The sequence below is a fragment of the Amphiprion ocellaris genome, chromosome 14 (assembly GCF_022539595.1).
Source record: "Amphiprion ocellaris isolate individual 3 ecotype Okinawa chromosome 14, ASM2253959v1, whole genome shotgun sequence".
In the NCBI taxonomy this organism is placed as follows: Eukaryota; Metazoa; Chordata; class Actinopteri; family Pomacentridae; genus Amphiprion; species Amphiprion ocellaris.
Genome location: NC_072779.1, coordinates 33,614,790 through 33,636,741, shown reverse-complemented (window position 1 = coordinate 33,636,741; position 21,952 = coordinate 33,614,790). Strand labels below are relative to the sequence as shown.

At 39.4% G+C, this 21,952-nt stretch overlaps 1 protein-coding gene across 1 annotated transcript in view; it reads right to left on the bottom strand.

The window, feature by feature from the left end:
• Positions 1-21,952, bottom strand: part of LOC111584904 (polypeptide N-acetylgalactosaminyltransferase 10) — a 114,080-nt gene that overhangs the window by 69,704 nt on the left and 22,424 nt on the right. The window contains exons 2-4 of the mRNA XM_055016949.1: positions 12,748-12,850; positions 5,530-5,668; positions 156-322 (exon numbers count right to left, since the gene is read on the bottom strand). Of these exons, the coding sequence (XP_054872924.1) occupies positions 156-322; positions 5,530-5,668; positions 12,748-12,850 (409 nt within the window). The remainder of the gene's footprint in view (positions 1-155; positions 323-5,529; positions 5,669-12,747; positions 12,851-21,952) is intronic.

The window sequence follows — 21,952 nt, the reverse complement described above, 5'->3', positions numbered from 1 at the left end:
ATTTTTGAAAAGATAACACACCTTTTATACCCTTAGGTGGAGTTCAGAAAGATAATTAACTCATATTTAACACTGCAAAGCTTTGGGGGGTGTTTAGAAGCACCCAAACCCTTGTTTTTGAATGTTTCCCATGTTAAATAAGTGACTGACTGTACCTTTGTCGCTGAAGTCATCCACCAGGATAACCTCGGCGATGAGCTGTGGCGGCGACCGGTTCAGGACGCTGTGGACGGTCCGGAGCAGCGACGACCAGCCCTCGTTGTGGAATGGGATGATGACGCTGGTGTTGGGAAGCTTCTCCGCGTACAGCTTGTGTTTACAGCTGCACAACAAAATAAACAGAGAAAAACAGCACTTAATGCCGCCGGTCATTTCTGCAGGGAAAGACGAGAGCATCGCATTCATTCACATCCCTAATGCAGCTGGCAGCCTTTCTTTTGTTGCACACTCGCCTCTTCAGCAGATCTCAGGTCACTGGAGGTGATAAATAGATTCAGCACTCAAATTGATGTGTTTTTCGGCGCGTCTAGTCAGCCGAGATCCAGGTGCAATCTCCTCCAAAGCCCCTGTTCAATGCATTTTCTTCCATTTGCTATTACAGTGGCAATTGTACTTGCTCGGCTCTTGGGGAAATAAAGGAAAAGAAACAAAAAAAAACCTTTTCAAGGACTCTTTTCATTTCATGTATATTTTTAGAGAAGATTGTCTCCAGGTGTGTTGCTCAGGAAAATATATTACAATTGATGTTAATCGTATTCTTGAAAATCACGCTGCCATGCAAGTTAAGACCTGGTGAGAGCTCGTGCTCCAAAATAAAGTCAATCATTGGTCTGAAAAAATCTCTCAAAGCAATGTTGAATTTTTATCAATAAAAACGTGAGAAGAAACACTGAAAAGAAGTTTTTGTTGCTTGACACCGGATTTCCACTTTTTGCAGCAACCTTTAATAAACTTCATCCATCACCTGTTCACTTTTATGCTGATGACACTGTTATTTACACCTATAACTGATATCTGTTGAAGAAGAATTCAGAATTTCTAATATATCGGAGTAAGAGATGTAAATAACATTGTCATTAGCATAAAGGCAAATAGAACAATTTGAACATATTTGCAGTAGGGTTATTAATGGAAATAGAAAAAAAGAAGGGGTCCTAGGGGGAAATCTTATGGAATACCCTTTCCCAAAATTGAATAGTCAGGCTGAGATCCCTGAAAGAGGACACAGTGACTAGTCACAAATGACAATTCCATATAATTGTCAAGATAATTTGAGGCATTTGAAACCTCGCAAAAAAAAGTAATAAAAATGTGAATTAGGTTTGTCTCCACTGAGTTTTTTTCGTGCCCCACAATATAGTTAATCATTGACCTCAAAAAATCTCTCAAAGCAAACTGTGTTGGTGAATTTTGAGTCTTTATCAATAAAAATGTGAGAAGAAACACTGAAAAGACGTTTTTGTTGCTTGACACCAGATTTCCACTTTGTGCAGCAACCTTTAAAAAACTTCACCCGTTATGCTGTTTGTTTTATGATCATAATATGTTTTGAAAACAGTTAAAAATGCATTCATGTTTTCTTCAGATGAATGAATTCTGCTGTGTTGGGTTTCTAATTTAGTCTGAAAGTTAAGTTTATCTGAAATGATGAAACTGAATCCAGAGCAACAACAGTGTGACCTTTTCCTCTGCAGAGGCCTTCAGACAGGCTGCCGAATAGTGAAGCTCATTGCTCATGTCGGCAGCATCACTGCCACGTTGCTCAGACAGACGGCTTTAATTCCATTATTTGCAGCACGCGCAGCGGTTATCAGCCGCTGACATGTGTTGCGATGACGGTTCACAGCGATCACCTCGTGCATTATCATCACAGGGAGTGGCGGGACCCCTGCAGAGGAGCTAATCATGGGAGGAGCGTCGTGTTTCTGCACCGGCAGAGAGAGAAAGTGAACTGTGTCAGTCCATCAATGTCTGTGTTGAACATCAGGCTGCGTGTTATTCATTCAAATATGAACACTGGGAGTCGGGCAGCGGTGTGATCGACAGGCAGCTGCCCGGCGAATTCTAACAAACCCCACCGGGGAGGGAGTGTGTGCTTCAATTAAATCCTGTTGGTGCTCAGAAATCGAATGTGTCAGTCGCCGGTGCCGGGTCTGAGCTGCCGGTGAGGCGTCGACAACATGTCAATCACCGGGAGGCGGGTGGAGGAGGGGGGCAGGTGTGTCTGCCTGATTGGTCACAGTAGAGTGATGAGCGATGGCAGCCGGAGGGGTCCACATCAGGACTAGCATCCCTTCATTTAGAAGGTTTAATGCTGCTAATAATTCAATTGCAACCATGTTCGAGCAAGATTCTGATTACAGCAGCTGTCATACCTGTACATATTCAGATTTAAATCCATCATGGGTTGTGCATTAGCATTATTACATTAGACTTCATGGTGTTACATTAGGTTCAGTTATTTCTCTGTTATTTTCTATGTCTGCTTTATTTCCTCCCTTTGTCTGTTTCCCTCCTCTTTTGATCGCCTTCATCAGTTTCTATTGTGTCTTGTCTCCTGAACTGAACAAAACCTGTCAGAAGGTGAATGATATGACTGTAACATGTTATGGTCTGTAGTTATTTCCCTGTATTTTCCTCTTTTTCGCTTTTGATCAGTTTCATATATATATATATATATATATATATATATATATATATATATATATATATATATATATATATATATATATATATATATATATATATATATACATATATATATATATATATATATATATATATATATATATATATATATATATATAGTTCTGTGCCTCCCTGCAAATCCCACAATCCTGCAATAAATGAGACTGAAGCAGACCTCGTGTTGCTGGATCCACTCATTTAAAGGGTTTAATGCTGCTAATAATTCAATTACAACTACATTAGAACAAGATTCTGATTACAGCAGCTGTCAAACCTGTACATATTTATATGTAAATCCACCATGGATTGTATATTATCTATACTATATCTTTATTATACCTTTAGTATTGACCTTGTTGTACTTTTGTTATTCTGGCTTCATCATGGCTTATCTGTATCCAGCAATTCTAACATGTAATTTTCCCCAGTGAGGGATTAATAAAGTTTCTTATCTTTTTGTTATCTTCAGCTGAATCCAGCCTGCACCAGGTGAAGTATGAATATGAGTGCAAAATGTCATAGTCTGCAGTTATGTTCAGTTATTTGCTGTCTGTTTTATTTCCTCTCTTTGACTATTTCCCTCCTCTTTTGACCAGCTTCATCAGTTTTTACTGTGTCCTGTTTTCCAGATTAGTTTTCTGTATATATAGAGTTCTGTGCCTCCCCATAAATCAAACAGCAGCGTGCAGGCCTTGCATTGCTGCACATTTGGAGTATTTAGTAAGGCAACCAAGAAGGTCAACATCAGGATCATTGTCCATTTATAATGTTTATGCTGCTAATAATTCAATTACAACCATGTTAGAGCAAGATTCTGACTACAGCTGCTGTCAGACCTGTACATATTTATATGTAATTCCACCATGGATTGTATATTTTCTATATTTTACCTTTATTATACCTTTACTTTTATTATTCTATATAATCTGTTTTATTTCCTCCCTTTAACCATTTCTCTCCTCTTTTGATCGCCTTCATCAGTTTCTCCTGTGTCTTGCCTCTGAAATCAGTTTTCTGTCTAAAATTAGTTCTATTCCACCCTGTATCTTTTGTCACTTCATCCTGTTTGCCACCTTCAGCCTTCCTGCACAGGATGAACAAAAAAAAGTCTTAAGTCTTGATCTGCGTAAATCCTGGAGTCTTACAATAAATCACACAGCAGCAGGCAGACGTAGACTGAGACTCGGTCTGACCGGCTTGAGTCTGGACTTACCCCCAAAAGATGCCAACAGAAGCAGCTGTCATCTGCATTTACAAACATTTTAAAAAAGGAGTGGATTAAAAAGAGAAAAAGTGGAAGCACCGCCTGTGCTATGGTTCTAAAACAAAACAGTAGAAGAAAATATGTACTGTTGTGTTTTTTTTTTCCACTTACTTTACAGCTTTGTTGTGTTTTTTAATAAACAAAAGTATTTTTTTAAAAGACATAAAATATTCAATGAATTTACATTTCTAGTGTTAAATAACATTAAAAATGTGTAACTGTAACTCACCCAAAAAAGTTTTTTGAAGGCAATTTAATTTTTACATAAAAAAATAAAAACAAAATGTGCAGATCTGTTGTAATTTCACAAAAAAATACATTTCATCAGATACAACTGTTAAATTCAGGCTTAATACAGTTAAAAAATAAATTTAAAAAAGGCAATTACAAAAATATTCTAGGAATTCACATCTAATGTTACAATATATACATAAAAAACAACTACAAGTGAGTAACCATAACTTATTTAAAGAAAATTATTTTTTCACCACATTTAGCGACTGTTAAAATATGAAATTTCCCAAATCTGCTGTAATTTCACAAATCTTTCTGGTTTATTTATCAGATGAAACTGTTAAATTCAAGTCAACATATTTGTAAAATCAGAGACAGTTAGTGACAGCTGTGAATTTTAATAGATTTGTTTGTTAAATTAGAGATATCTTGTGTAATTACAGATGTTTTCCTTCTATCTGTGCCATAATTATATAAATACCTTTCCTTAAACGTTAAAAAGCAACATAATTCGATATAGAATAATGGCTGGAAATGTTATTTTATTTATGGGAAATTACTCTGAGATGGTTCTTTCACTCTATTTTTTCTTTTTCTTTGGCTCTTGACTTCCGCGGCTGGATGTTGAGATGCTGCGTTCGTTCTGAGCAACTGTCGGGTCAGAGCTGGAGATGTGCCGGTCAAGGAAAGGCTGCTTTCATAAACACTGATAAAAAGCAGCAGTCCCCATGGGGAAACCGGCAGAAAGGAAGCGTTCGAAGCTGCTTTCCACATGAAAGATGAGGGAGGGTCAAGTGTCAGTGGAAAGTTCTCGTCGGGCGAAAGAAAAGCTGTGATTAAAGGCTTCTCACAATGCCGCCGTTCGGAGACTGAAAGGAGTCCACAGTTCACAGGAGTCTGGACAGGATCTGGTTCCTTAAAGAGAAATTATCTTTGTGTGTTTTCTCTCCCGATGCAGCAGGGCCACAGCAGTAATCCTTGACAAACACAAACATCCGCTCCATAACTTGTTGTTGAACACGAATCGATTCTGGTGACTTTTATCAACACAGGAAGTAGCAAAGAGCATCGAAATCAACCAAACCTGTCATGTTTAAGCCTATCTGTGAATGTGAATGTTACATAATTAATTGTTTATTTTACTATTAGAGCTAGTTTTCAAACTTTAATATAAAACTGGTGTAAGATTGGGTAGCAAAAGCCCAAAAACTCTTCAACTGAAAGAAAACTTTCTCATGTTCCTTTTTGAAATAAGATAAATATTTGACTGAACCAAAGCATTCAGATAATTAGGTTTCATTTACATCAAGACACAAACACAGTCTTTCTTTTTCACAACTTACTTTTCATGGCGGATGTCGGGCAGCGATCGGTTCAGAGAGATCCGGTCGCTGATGTAAATGTTGAATCCGTTTTCCCGGTAGGCCTGGTCCACCCGGTCGATTTCTGTCAGAGGGAAAGGCTTCCCCTGTTCACCGTTACCTTCAAAAAAACAACAAATACATGTCAGGAAGAAACAAACAAACCATTTAAAACTTTGAGGTCTCTGATTGTAGCTGACAGTTGAAGGTTTTAAATGATGGATCAGAAGCACATTAGGGTTCATTACCTTCATTTCTCAGGTATGTAATCAACAGGAGCAACCATAAAACGTGCGTTTCCAACTGCTTCTCCAACAAATTTAGAGTTTTTTGTACCTAAAATGTTCTGAGAAAGTTCTGCAAAGTTTTACAAATGTTTTCAGTGAGACATTTTTTTTTGGTTCACAGAATGTTCTTGTTAAAGGTCGGATAACTAAAGAATAACACCAGCATTTCCTTCCAGACATAGGAGTTCATAGCCATTATCAATCTTTCCCATTTGTTTAGAACACATCTGAAAGCGGGCTGCACAGTGGTGTAGTGGTTAGCACTTTCGCCTTGCAGCTAGAAGATCCCTGGTTCGCGTCCCGGCTTTCCCGGGATCTTTCTGCATGGAGTTTGCATGTTCTCCCTGTGCATGCGTGGGTTTTCTCCGGGTACTCCGGCTTCCTCCCACAGTCCAAAAATATGCTGAGGTTAATTGATCATTCTAAATTGCCCGTAGGTGTGAATGTGAGAGTGATTGTTTGTCTCTGTATGTAGCCCTGTGACAGACTGGTGACCTGTCTAGGGTGTCCCCTGCCTTCACCTGAGTCAGCTGGGATAGACTCCAGCCCCCCATGACCCTAGTGAGGATTAAGTGGTGTATAGATAATGGATGGATGGACATCTGAAAGCAGCTGAAAATGAGCAAACCCAGATAGAAATGTTTTGTTCCTTAACAATCTGAGAAAGTTCTGCAAAGTTCTACTAATGTTCTCAGCAGGAAGTTTTCATTTAGTTCCCAGAATGTTCATCTTAAAGGTCAGATAACTAACTTCCAGACAAAGGAGTCCAACAGCCGTCATCCATCTTTCCTTTTTCGACTCCCATTTGTTTAGAACACATCTGAAAGTAGCTGAAAATGAGCCAACCCAGCTAGAAATGTTTTGTTCCTTAATGTTCGGAAAGAGTTCTGCAAAGTTCTATTAATCTTCTCAGCAGGAAGTGTTCATTTTGTTCCCAGAATTCTAAAAGGTCGGATAACTAACTTCCAGACAAAGGAGTCCAACAACTGAAATTAGCTGAAATTGACCAAACCCAGTTGGATTGTTTTTGTTCATAAGACGTTCCCAGAGAGTTCTGCAAAGTTCTACTAATATTTTCAGTTTTCTTTCAGTTGTCATAATGTTCTTGTAAAAGGCAGGCTAAATAAACATGTTCTTAAAATGTTTGGTGGTAACTTAATGTTTCAAGGAGAATGTTATTCCTTTGTAATGTTCTAACATCCTAGAATATTCTAGGAACATTTTCCTATAGATTCTATAATGTGTTCCCTCAACAACATTCCTAATGCATCCTCAGAACATTGCAGCCAGAATTTTCCACCTTTGTTAATATATCGCAGTACAGGAACATGTTATAAAGAACATTCTGTCATCTGATTCTCATAACACCTTGAAAACATATAATTGTTGCATTGAGAATGTCTTTTCTTTGTTGTAATCATAGACACCTTATATAAGAACGTTCTATAATGTGTTCCTTTAACAGCAAACACAAGACATCCTCAGAACATTGCAGCCAGAATGTTCCGGGTTTGTTAATATATCGCAATACAGGAATGTCTTCAAAAGAACTTTATGTCGTCTGCGGTCCCAATAACATCTATTGAATGCTGGTTATTAGAATGTTCTTCTTTTGTAATCATAGAATGCTGTGAGAATGTTCTTTAGGAGAACTTTCTATAGTGTGTTCCCTGAACAACATCCCCAAAACACCCTCAGAACATTGCAGCCAGAATGTTCCACCGTTGTTTATATAATGCGGTACAGGAATGTCTTATGAAGAACGTTCTGCCATCTGAGGTCTTGATAGCATCTTGAAAACATTTAATGTTGCATTGAGAACAGTCTTCATTTTTTGTCATTATGGAAACATCTTATGGAAAAATGTTCTATACTGCGTTCCTTTAACAACAAACACAAAACATCCTCGGAACATTGCAAGCAGGATGTTCCACCGTTGTTAATATATCGCACTACAGGAACGTTTTATAAAGAACTTTATGTCATCTGAGGTCCCGATAATACCATTTGAATTTTGGTTTTAAGAGCGTTCTTCTTTTGTTATCACAGAACATTGTGAGAGTGTTTTTTGTGAGAACTTTCTATACTGTGTTCCCTCAACAACATCTCCAAAACATCCTCAGAACATTGCAGCGAGAATGTTCCACCTTTGTTGATATATCACAGTACAGGAACGTCTATTAAAGAACATTCTGTCATCTGAGGTCTTGATAACATCGTGAAGACATTTTGTTGAACGTTGCATTGAGAACATCCTTCCTTTGTTGTCATCATGGACACATCTTATAGAATAATGTTCTATGATTAGTTCCCTTAACAAAAAGATAAGATGTTCTACCTTTAGTACATCAGATTACAGGAACGCTGTCATCTGAGGCTTTGATAACATCTGGAACACATTTTTTTCATGTTGGTTTTTCCTGCTTTTGTAGTCATGCATTGTTTTTATGTACATGTCCTCCACCTACACGCCTTTGCAACACTCTAAAAGGATTTGGAGTTTTTTGTCAGATTTGTTAATATTTCCATTTTGTGTGAAAAATGCAATCCAGTAAAACAAACTGGTTGAAACCAATCTACATAACTCTATTCCACATGTCATTGCACTCATGATGCACAGGAGAGAGCAGACAGACACCTAGAATCTAATTATACCAACTAGCTAAATATCCACAATCATTTTAAGCATTTTTTTACAGTGTGGTTTCATTAAAAAACAGAAAAACTTCATGAAAGTGCTCTTTGCTGTGGACGAGCTGAGTGGTTGGACAGTCAGACTCCGTGGGTGGAGAGTCTTCAACACTGCAGCCATTTACATTTAATTAATGGAGAAGATCAGCCTGCCGATTGTTCAGCACCACTTCTTTCTGAAATAATTGGTAGCTAATTATACTAATTGATGGTGTTAGCGATGCAGTGATTTAAGGATGATACCGCCGTCCTGCAAGCTGAACAGAATGATGGAGCTCATCACAGACGTTGATTCAGCTTTGATTCGGGTCTGCAAGGTGAAATTTCACTGCAGCTTTGCTAATTATTTCACAATTTTATATATTTATTAGATAAAATATGATAAAATTAGAAAAATTTGTGAACAATGTCACAGTCCACTTTTTAGACACTGTGTTTCTTATGTTGTATCTTTTTGGGGTTTTTTCTGATTCAAGAATTTCCTTTTGGGGCTAAAAACTTTTATCTCATCTCATATTGTACATATTTAACACGTAATGGATAGAACTGCTGGTAATGATGGTTGTGACTTTAAAGTAGGGATATTAATGATTCATTGCTGTTTAAAAATATAATAAAGGGTTTCCTACGGATCAGCGTGTATATGCAAAGCCGCTACATGCATTACGATATCAATCAGTTCTTCGGAAAAGTCATGAAGACCAATGTCTTTGATGCATGTATGAGTCTTTTTACAAGAAGATAACAGAATATTGTAGTGGACTGATATTGTTTTTGATGTTGAGGTTTCAATGTTTATTGTTCAGTTCCAGATTTACCAAATGTCAGTGAACGTACCATGTTTAGTTAGCTCACCTCTGATTGGCTGAGAGTCAGCAGTAGAGAGAGCTGGGAAAGGCGGCTAATTCTGGAGCTAAGTTATGGGGTTTTTCTAGTTATTCTGGCGTTGGCTACGGTCCACAGTAGCCTGTGTGAAGGTTCAATAAATGACCAGAGAACCAGATAAAGTCTCACTCATTCATCACAGAGGATCATTACAATATGCTGCACTGTTTTTGCAACTTGACCGATAAAGTTGGTGGTTCATTGGTGTTTCGCCCTGTTCCGAATGTTTTATTCTATCCAATTTTACTTCCATTTCCTTAGCAGCACTGCCATCAGAAGAGTGTGACTTAGTCTTGGGACCCATAATAAAGGGCAAAAAGTTAGCGAATGTAGCACAATCCAAGGTGGCTTAAGTTTGGTGAATGTAAACAAAGCCGTGTTATAGCATCGTGTGACAAGGTATTACTCTGTTCCGTTCACCAACTCGTTCCACATAGACAACTCTGACGTAACAACGAAACGCCGCAGTTCAATGACGTCGTAAACTGAGGCCCCCCTGTAATCAATTAGGTAGAAGACTAGAGACGTGTATGTCAGAAAATGTATCGTAGATTAGCTGTAGCACCTGGTTGTTCCACCAGGTGCAGCTTCTTACTGTTTAATGAGGTGGAGTTACAGGTGTGTTTGCTGACCACTCAAAAATCAAGCCCAATTTTATTTTTGTCTCCTCATTTTGGTTCATATTTCTTCACATTGGGACCTGACATGCAGTAAACTAATCAATTTAGTGTCAAATATAAGTATTTACTAATGAGTTACCAACATACAGCACAGTGTGCTTACAGTAGATATAAACTGTCTATGCTAATGTTTAACATGTACACACAAGTTTGCACCTAATCACTTTCTAATAACCTCTTTCGACACACAAACACGGTGAAGCCTGAGCTCGTTTCAGGAGTGCATCAAATTACGGCTCGCTGCATGTTTCATTAGCTGCTCATCAATACCCAGACGCATGCATGGAGGCTCTATAGTCAGAGGAGAGCGTGGAATTAAAGCGAGCCGCCTCGTCCCATTAGGCAGAAATGATCTGTCTATACCCTTGAAGGTAATAACACTGCAAAATAACTCCTCACTTTAATGGCTCATTTCAGAGATAAACTCTTCTCCTTAACGCAGAGCTTTTCCTGCATAACAAATTCGTTATGTGGATCAGTGAAATCAAGAATCCCTCTCCTCCCTTTAGGCAAATCTGAATCCTGAGAAATATGTTGAGAATTCACCCACAATGTTCGCTTTTTGACTGACTTAGATTTCCTTTTCTTCTCGATAGTCTGACATTCATGAGTCACATTAATGTTTTTTGGGTTTTTTTTTTTTTTTGCTTGATAATGCTGCAACCACCGTGCTTAACGTCATGATGCTGCCACCACCGTGCTTAACTTCATGATGCTGCCACCACCGTGCTTAACGTCATGATGCTGCCACCACCATGCTTCACATCATGATGCTGCCACCACCGTGCTTTACATCATGATGCTGCCACCACCGTGCTTCACATCATGATGCTGCCACCACCATGCTTCACATCATGATGCTGCCACCACCGTGCTTTACATCATGATGCTGCCACCACCGTGCTTCACATCATGATGCTGCCACCACCATGCTTCACATCATGATGCTGCCACCACCATGCTTCACATCATGATGCTGCCACCACCGTGCTTTACATCATGATGCTGCCTCCACCGTGCTTCACATCATGATGCTGCCACCACCATGTTTCACAGTGGAGATGGTGGGTTTGTGATGATGTGCAGTATTTGTTGTCCACCAAACATAGCATCTGGTCTAGGGGCGGCAAAGCTCAGTTTTGGTCTCATGCTAATGCTAAGCTAGGATGCTAACACAGGCCGGGAGCAGCGAGACTCTGATTACCAACAACATTCCAACTAAAGTAACAAAGTGTATCAGCTACACTCTGCCATGAGTATAAATCCATTTAATTGCTGCCAGTAAATACTGACAGATCTCCTGGACCGATAAAGTTGCTGCGCCGGCATTTGTCAACATCTGTTTCAGCCAAGCAGCTGTTTCCAGCAGTTGGATTAACTGCAGAGAACAGGTTGCTTCATCACATAGATCAGCTGTGAAGATAGTCCTGGTATCAAGACACTAATAGTGTCACAGGTTATTCGTTGTAGAAGACTGCATTTGTTGTGTTTAATACTTTAAGGAGCAATTTTTAGGTGGAATCGTCCATTTTAGGTTATTTAATGTAAAAAATTAAAAAGTCTAGTGTTTAATTTATCTGTTCCTCAAATTCCCATATGACCAAGCAGATTTTGCAGCAAATATTAGGTATCAGTGGTTAAAAGAAGAGGTAAAAAAAAAAAAAAAAAAAGCCCACCATATTTCATTCAATTCTTTCCTTGAACTTAATTAAAGTTTGCATTCCTACTTTAAGTAAAAGCAATTTTGTTCTTTATTGGTTCACATCAGCTGAAATATTTGATTCATTCTTTGAGAAATGTCAGCTGAAGTATGTCTTTTATTGCTCAGCTTTTTCAGATTCCAGAAAGGCAGTCAGCTCAGTCACGTCACCCACACTGAGCAATGTGATGTTGGGCTTTTGTGAACTCGATATTTTTTAAAAAATTAAAAAAAACACTCCTACATGTATGGCTTTTCGTGCACAAAATGCACCTCGATGCCACCCTGCTGTCAAAATGCACAATTTCCAGGTCATACCCTCATCATTAGTGGCAGATGTGACTGGAATTTAAAGCCTGAACTGAGGATGTTAGGAGTTATAGTTTTGTTTTTATCAGCCTGGAGCCTTTTCCCATCTCGGCTGTGGAAGTGCATCATCTGTGAGACACCTATCAGTGTTGATAAAGAAGACAAATGGCACATTTAGTTGTGGAACCAGGAGTGCCTGAAATAGCTCCTCTCACTTATAGTACCTTGATGTGCCTCTTTCTTTCTTTGGTGCCTCAACAAAACCCTAAACTACTGATTTGTCCACCGTATGATCTCGTGGATTTGCTTTTCTCTCAGCAGGTCATTTGCCTCCTAAGTTTCTCCTAATACCATATAAAAGCCAATTAAATCTGTTACATTCCCAACAAAAAAGACAGAAGCAATGTTTCCCCGCCGAAGGCCTCGGGAAGAATCAATGCTTATTGTAGAAGATTAGCTGTGTTTAATTATGAACTCAGAACAGTACTCGCAGCATTGATTCGAGCCAGTTCTGAGAGAGAGAAATCCACTCAGAGGGTATTAGGAGAAGAAAAAAAGCCGAGTTTGTGTGGTTTGTGTATGCGTGTGGCCTAAAACAGAGCAGATGTTCTCAAAAGAACAACAGCATCAGCGAAAAGTTCTGGCCTACCGATGCGAGCGGCGTCCCTCCGGATGGCCTCGTAGTCGTGCCAGTCGGTCCGCCGGACGCCGTCGAGTCCCACCTGGACGACTTTACGCATCTGGTTCAACCCCTGGAGAGGCAAAGGAGGTAAAAATGCAGTTTAGATTCCCATCCTTTTAGCTGATCTCACTGAAGGTTTATTGAATTAAATCAAAGTCCTGCGAAGCTAACTCGGGTCACACAGCTGAACTTGAAATTGAGAATTTGATCCAACAGAGTGTCGTTTATTAAAGCCTGATGAATGTGAGTATTGTAGTAAGTGACTGCAGAAGACAAGGTTATGAATTATCCTGAGATGTTTCTGAAATGACAGTAAAGAGAAAGACGTAAAAGCATCATCTTTGTGTTTGATTATTTAACAGCAAAAAAATGAGAGCATTAAAGTGCCTGAATACGGCCGATAAAAAGTTAGAATTTTCTCCCTTTCATTGCTTTTAAACGTTGAATCATGGTCATCATAACTGGAAAAAAATTAAAAAAGAAGACTTTTATGTCAAAGTGAAAAAAAGATTTCAACAAACCAATGTCAACTTATTAAAAATATAGATAGTCCAGGAGCCCAGATAGCCTACCATGCACCCCCCCCCCCCACAACCTTTATGATGTCCTAAATGAGACTTTGAGTGCTAACAGTAAATAACTCATTCCCACTAGAATTTTTTACACTATTTTTACTTTACCCCAAAATGCGATTTTTTTCCACTAATTTTTCCTTTCTTTTTTACTGAAAATTGACATAGCTATTGTAGCCATTTCACTCATGGCAATCAAAACATATTATATATCATATAAAAGCCTGGAATCTCTAGTTTACAGATATAATCATATTGTTCTTGTATTTTCATTACAATAGAAATGACATATGATACAATGACAGCATGTCTCAGAGTTAACTTTTTCACGGAAATGTTCAATATTAGCAACTCAAACTTTATTATATATACATTTATGTCAACTGTTTTATTGATATATAGTACATTCCTGATAGAATATATTCTATATTGCAAATCTGCACTATAAAATTATGCATTGCAATGTTTGGTAGCTTACAAGTATTGATTTACTGCATTATCTTTGGATTCATTTTTGATCACTTTCCATTCTGTTTGTTGTTCTTGTTACTTTAAGCCTTTATGTTCTGGCTGAGTTAAGGATGTTTTAAAGGCTTTTCACTAAAGGATGAGGGTCCATCATGGGTAAAAACAGCAGATTTCACAAATTTTCAGGTTTTACCCCAGAAGTGGCAGATACACTGTACATAGCAACGTAAATAATCTTTGTTTGAGCATTAACATTTTTTGACCGGATCAAATTTTTTGGTAAGTTATATTTCAACTTTACATTTCAGTTTCTGTTTTAAATCCAAATTTGAATTTATTGTTCATTAGTTAAGTGCTAACAACACCTAATCTGGTATTCACACATGTAGCAATAATATACTTCTGTGTTATTGTTTTTCTTTAATATGTTTTCAGACACCAATAGAGTTGCGTAGGCTGTTCTGTTGATAGTAGAGCAGATAACTACAAATTTCAGGAGACTCGTTCCTTTCCTTGAACAACCACCAAAATTGACACACATACTCCTTGGGGGTTGCTCTTTTGATAAAACCCATTAGCCACCTAACAATTCAAGATGGCGACCATTTATCAAGATGGCCACCACTGACTAGATAGAAATATTGCATTTCCAATAAAATCACAGAGACTTGTCCCATTTGAATGATTTTGGTGTCAAATCATACATTTTTAACTATGTAGAATCTGAATTTGGAACCATGTACCTACTCACTGGCTTCCTGGTACCATAATGTCAATCCTGGAATCCTAATTAGGGTAAAAAGTGCCCATATCATAGCCACCATCAGTTATTATTGGATGTACATGTAGGCAGTAGGCCATTATTCATTTGTCATTTGTTGTCTTACTGCCTGGATGAGTATACTATGACGCTTCTAAACCTCACATCTGCAGCTGCACAGTATTGTGCAGGTCAGACCAAAGCAGTAGCATCTGCATCGACCGCAGCATTCACACTTGCATTCACACTTGCATTCACACTTGGTCAGCTGCTGGCAACTCTCTGCAATGGGTGAGAGCTCTGTCCAAACGAGTTGCCACAGATCTACTTTCGTGGCAGGAGTCTGCGTTTCTTATTGACGTACTGTTGACTGACTCCAGATGCAGCCTGCCTGGTAGGCAGCATGCTTCACATGCTGCTTCAGCGCTGCTCAGGTTGGAGGGATGGCTTCATATGGCCTCTGCTTCCGAACAAACATGTCCAACCTCACATCATTAGACACCTTCAGCTGTGCTGGATCTGTCATTCATCATCCACTACAGCTGGGTACTGGCTGAGTTTGCTGAAGACACCAGAAGCTTCATCACAAACATCCCAGGTTTGCCAAGCAGACTTTTCCCCTTTGCCACGGACTGCTGAAACAACACCGTAGCCAGTGAAGGCATGGAAGAAGAGCATCCCTTTGCTCTTGTCTGCAAGAGTGTAACACAAGTCATGTACAGGAACCCATCTCAGGTTCTGTCCTTGGCCAAAGGCAACCCAGAACTGCTGCAGACCTAGATGCCGAAATGCCTGCAGAACACTGACTGTAGTGACGACAATATCTGTGTCGTTGGCGTTGACCATGATGAGTTTGCTGCCTGCTTCTGTTACATGCCTGGCATGCACAAAGATCTGCATGTCAGCTTCTTCATGACTGCACAGTGCCACCACAGCCAGGTTAATAGTGCAGTTGCTGACAGCATCTTCTTCCTTGGTCACAATGACCACATTTGGTGTGGCCACACATGCAATCTTTTCAGCCAGAAAGTTGCACAGCTCGGGTTTATTGTCGTTTTCTCTCTAATTTCTCAAGGACCACTTTTTGTGCTCGTTCTGTCTCCTCATAGTGGCTGGTGTGTTCAGTACCCTCTTTGGTCCCACATACTGCCCCATACTGTGCAACCAAGTGGCTGAGTTCAGGACCAGCTATCATCCATCTTCTCAGTGCTGATGGGTCTTCAGTCATGTTGATGGATGCATAGATAGATGCATAGATAGATGCATAGATAGATGCATAGATAGATGCATAGATAGATAGATAGATAGATAGATGTATAGATAGATAGATAGATGCATAGATAGATAGATGTATAGATAGATGCATAGATAGATGCATAGATAGATGCATAGATAGATGCATAGATAGATAGATAGGTAGATGTATAGATAGATAGATAGATAGATGCATAGATAGATAGATAGATAGATAGATAGATAGATAGATAGATAGATAGATAGATAGATAGATAGATGTATAGATAGATGTATAGATAGATGCATAGATAGATAGATAGATAGATGTATAGATAGATAGATAGATGTATAGATAGATGTATAGATAGATGCATAGATAGATGCACAGATGATAGATAGATAGATGCATAGATAGATGTATAGATAGATGTATAGATAGATGCATAGATAGATGCATAGATAGATGCATAGATAGATAGATGCATAGATAGATAGATGTATAGATAGATAGATAGATAGATAGATAGATAGATAGATAGATAGATAGATAGATAGATAGATAGAAAGATAGATAGATAGATAGATAGATAGATAGATAGATAGATAGATAGATAGATAGATAGATAGATAGATAGATAGATAGAAAGATAGATAGATAGATAGATAGATAGATAGATAGATAGAAAGATAGATAGATAGATAGATAGAAAGATAGATAGATAGATAGATAGATAGATAGATAGATAGATAGATAGATGCATAGATAGATGTATAGATAGATAGATAGAAAGATAGATAGATAGATAGATAGATAGATAGATAGATAGATAGATAGATGCATAGATAGATGTATAGATAGATGCATAGATAGATGCATAGATAGATAGATGTATAGATAGATAGATGCATAGATAGATGCATAGATAGATAGATAGATGCATAGATAGATGCATAGATAGATAGATGCATAGATAGATGCATAGATAGATAGATAGATAGATAGATAGATAGATAGATAGATAGATAGATAGATAGATAGATAGATAGATAGATAGATAGATAGATAGATGCATAGATAGATAGATAGATAGATAGATAGATAGATAGATAGATAGATAGATAGATAGATAGATAGATGCATAGATAGATGCATAGATAGATGCATAGATGGATGGATGGATGGATGGATGGATGGATGGATGGATGGATGGATGGATTGATTAAACCTTTATTATTCAGTGTTATAGCAGCAAAAACAGTAAAAAGAAAAAGAGCAGCACACAATGCACACAGTGCACAGATATAAATAAGTACTTTCTCCTCATAGAAGAAATATGAATATAAATGTTTCCAGAAAAAAATTCTGTGAAATTGTCCTTATTTACATTTATTGCAGTTAGTTAGTGGGTGAACTGAACTACTGGGAGCAGATTGATTGTAAAGTCTGACTGCAGCAGAAAGGAAGGACCTGCAGTATCTGTCCTTTAGACACCACAGGTCAAGCAGTCTGTCACTGAAGGAGCTGCCAGTGATGATACTGTTTCCTGCAGGGGGTGGGAGGTGTCCTCCATGGTGGACAACAGCTTTGTCATCATCCTCCTGTCTCCCACCACCTCCACAGGATCCAGGTTCAGCCCAGGACAGAACTGACTTTCTTTACCAGTTTGTTGAGTCTCTTCCAGTCTGCAGCGATGATGCTGCTGCTCCAGCAGACCACTCCATACATGATGGCTGATGTCACCACAGAATCATAGAAGGTCCTCAGAAGTGCTCCCTGCACCCTGAAGGACTTCAGTTTTCTGAGCAGGTGGAGTCTGCTCTGACCTTTCTTGTAAAGTGCGTTGGTGTTAGTAGTCCAGTCCAGTTTCTTGTTTAAGTGAACACCCAGGTATCTGTAGGAGTCCACACTCTCAATGTCCGTTCCCTGGATGTTCACTGGTGTAGGAGCAGTGTCTCTGCTGATGCTAAAATCCACCACCATTTCCTTGGTTTTCACCACACTGATCTGGAGGCAGTTCAGCAGGCACCAGTCCACAGAATCCTGCTTGAGTTCTCTCGGTCACATGCCCGTCTACCTTGATGACAGCATTGGCCTGCTCGTGAGCTTGGTCAGTAGCCATTGCTGAGAATTGTTGCCTCGATTTGTGTATAACAAAGTTTCCACTGTGGCACTCCTGAGCCAACTGAGGACGTTTCTGTTCAAGGGTCACCGTGTCTCACTAGTGGATCGGAAGCCACTATGCAGTTTACATTGTTGTTGGCAAAGAAGTACGAATCAGGGGGCGTTCAGGTTCGCCATCTGGGCTCCCGGACTAAGAACATTAAGTAAAGCCCAAACATCTGGATGCTGCTGTTTTCCCTCGTTCTTGCAAACCCTGTCAGGTTCCACAAGAATCATGAGTGAACAGCTGTTTTTGAGATCAGCTAGAAATTCTCAGTTGGATGGAGGTCTGGACTCCTGAACATTCACTTACTAATGATGCTGCCACCACCGTGCTTCACATCATGATGCTGCCTCCACCATGCTTCACATCATGATGATGCCACCACCATGCTTCACATCATGATGCTGCCACCACCATGCTTCACATCATGATGATGCCACCACCATGCTTCACATCATGATGATGCCACCACCATGCTTCACATCATGATGCTGCCACCACCATGCTTCACATCATGATGATGCCACCACCATGCTTCACATCATGATGCTGCCACCACCATGCTTCACATCATGATGCTGCCACCACCATGCTTCACATCATGATGATGCCACCACCATGCTTCACATCATGATGCTGCCACCACCGTGCTTCGTCATGATGCTGCCACCACCATGCTTCACATCATGATGCTGCCACCACCGTGCTTCACATCATGATGCTGCCACCACCGTGCTTCACATCATGATGCTGCCACCACCATGCTTCACATCATGATGCTGCCACCACCATGCTTCACATCATGATGCTGCCACCACCATGCTTCACATCATGATGATGCCACCACCATGCTCCACATCATGATGCTGCCACCACCGTGCTTCACATCATGATGCTGCCACCACCATGCTTCACATCATGATGCTGCCACCACCATGCTTCACATCATGATGCTGCCACCACCATGCTTCACATCATGATGATGCCACCACCATGCTTCACATCATGATGCTGCCACCACCGTGCTTCACATCATGATGCTGCCACCACCGTGCTTCACATCATGATGCTGCCACCACCATGCTTCACATCATGATGCTGCCACCACCATGCTTCACATCATGATGCTGCCACCACCATGCTTCACATCATGATGCTGCCACCACCATGCTTCACATCATGATGCTGCCACCACCATGCTTCACATCATGATGATGCCACCACCATGCTTCACATCATGATGATGCCACCACCATGCTTCATGGTGGGGATGTTGCTGCTGGGATGTGTTGTATTTGGTCTCTACCAAATATATTATCTGGTCTGAGGGCAGTACATCTCAATTTTGTCTCATTAAACCACAGAACCTTCTTCCAGTTGACTTCAGAGTCTCCACATGCCCTCTGGTGAACTCTAGTCCAGCTTTAAAATGAGCTTGAAGAACAGACAACAGTTGTTGTATGAACAGTCTTTCCCGTCTCTCCAAGCTTGTAACGCCTTCAGAAGAGTCATAGATGTCTTGGTAAATCTTCTCTTTTTTAATTTTAAGCTTTAAGTGCTCACAAAGGTGTGAAATTGATGGAAAATGCTAATTAAATGCTTCAGAATACTTAGTCATTGCACATATCATGTAATGCTCATGTAACATCAGTACAATGACTAACCTTATGATCCTGTCACGTGTCTCCGTCTACTGACAAAGAATAACTTTTATAAAAGAGTCTGTATGGAGCTCTGGACAATGAGTAACTCATATCACAGTAACCCTCACTGTTTAAAACCGTTTTGTACAACTTTCCTTTAATTATCAACTGTTTGTGTGAGTCCATCTGCAAATACTGAGTTTAACTTACCGAAAGACAAACTTTTTCTACCACTGTGGCCTCCCTCACTAGTCTCTTTCCTGTAACTCCTTCAGAGGGATCATCAGTGTCTTGGTGGCCTCCCTCACTAGTTTCTTTCCTGTAACTCCTTCAGAGGGATCATCAGTGTCTTGGTGGCCTCCCTCACAAGTCTCTTTCTTCTCGGTTTCTCAGTTCTTGATGACGTCCTCCTCTAGTCAGATTTATTCATGTTCCATCTTCCTTCCATTTCTTAATGGTGGATTTAACTGGACTCCAGGAGATCTTCAGGAATTTGGAAACATTCTTCTATTGTTCTGACTGATGCTTTTCAACAATCATTTCTCAGTTTCTTGGAGTGTTCTCTAGTCTTCATGGTGACGTTCTATCCAGGAGGACTGATCCACCAGAGATACAGGAGTCTTTATACTACACATGATTTCCGTTTCACTGACTGTGTGGCTTCTGTACCTTTGTTGTATTCAGAAAGTCATTTTATTTAAATAACTGACATCACTTTCCTAGAAATCAGTTTCACTTTGACATGAAAGATTCCTTTTTTCTGCCAATTCTTGCCCAAAAAGCCAAATTAAATTGGCCATGACTCAGTGTTGAAAAGCAATAAAAGGGGCCGTACAAGACACAACTCATTTCTTTCCAACAAACACACACATTTGTGGAAGAAAACCGACTTAATATCCACTTCAGCCTCCTTGGCCGTCAGCCAGAAGCTGCATGAGTTTTATTTTTCTTCCTAAAGTGCAATGCTGACAGCTGGGGGTTTACGCAATGGGAGGAAAGAAAAATGTGCCTTTTATTTGTACGACACAAAGAAGAAACATTCAGTCTCACACACACACACACACACACACACACACACACACACATACACACACACACACCCTCATCACCATAAGCTATTATTCTGCACTCAGCATTAAAATGCAAAAGCAGCCATTTATGAAATTCTCTCTGCTTTAGAAACGACATCCACTGACTCAAGATATTATAGGATCACAGCACAATGGTAAATTAATTAGCTCCACGGGAGGATGCAATTAGTGTGAATGTTGTTAATACATGACTGCATGGAATACTATTAGCAGGGCTGTTAGCTGATAGCATGGCGCTGCCAAACAAACCGCCGTAAAGAGGGACGCATGCTCCAATGTAAATCTCCTGCAGTGTTCTGTTCATTGTCTGTTTGCTTTCATTCTGCTTGAAACGGACCAATCAGTGGAGGAGGCAGAGCAGCAGTCAGTCAGTCATTTCACACTAACAGGTAATTATATTAAACACATGCTGGAATGTGACTTATGGGAAGCTCTGGGTTAAAGCTCCTAAACGAGGACGTCATCAATAAACATGATGGAAATATGACTGCTTCATGCATGCCAGGTGAAAAAAACAGTATATCCACAACAGATGACAATTCAATTTAACTTTCTCTATTAGTTTAAGTAAAAATTACGTGGAATCTGTTAAATCAGGGGTGTCCAACATGAGGCCCGCGGGCCAAAAGCGGTCCTCCAGAGGGTCCAATCCGGCCCTCAAAGTGTAAAAATTCCAGAGAAGACATTAACTGCAGATTGTAAATTAGTAAAACTATAAATTTAAAATAATTTCTAGACCATGACAAGTTGTTTTGATCATAAAGTAAAATACTAGATTGCTCATTGTTCTTTTGTCATTTTGTGTCTCATGTTTGTAATATTTCGTCTTGTTTTTGTTGTTTTTTTGTCTGATTTTTGTCATTTGTCTCGTGTTTTTGTCGTTTTGTGTTTCCTTTTTGTCTCGCTTCTGTTTTTTGTCTTATTTTTGTCACTTTGCGTTTTGCTAAATTTGTTGTTTTGTGTCTCATTTTTGTAATATTTTGTCTTGTTTTTGTTGTGTTTTTGTCTTGTTTTTGTTGTTTTTTGTCTGATTTTTGTTGTCTCATGTTTTTGTTGTTTTTTGTCTGATTTTTGTTGTCTCATGTTTTTGTTGTTTTCTTATTTTTGTCATTTTGTGTTTCCTTTTTGTCTCGCTCACATTTTTTGCCTTACTTTTGTCACTTTGTGTTTTGCTTTATTCCTTGTTTTGTGTATTGTCGTTTTGTCTTGCTTGTGTTGTCTAGTTTTTTGTTGTTTT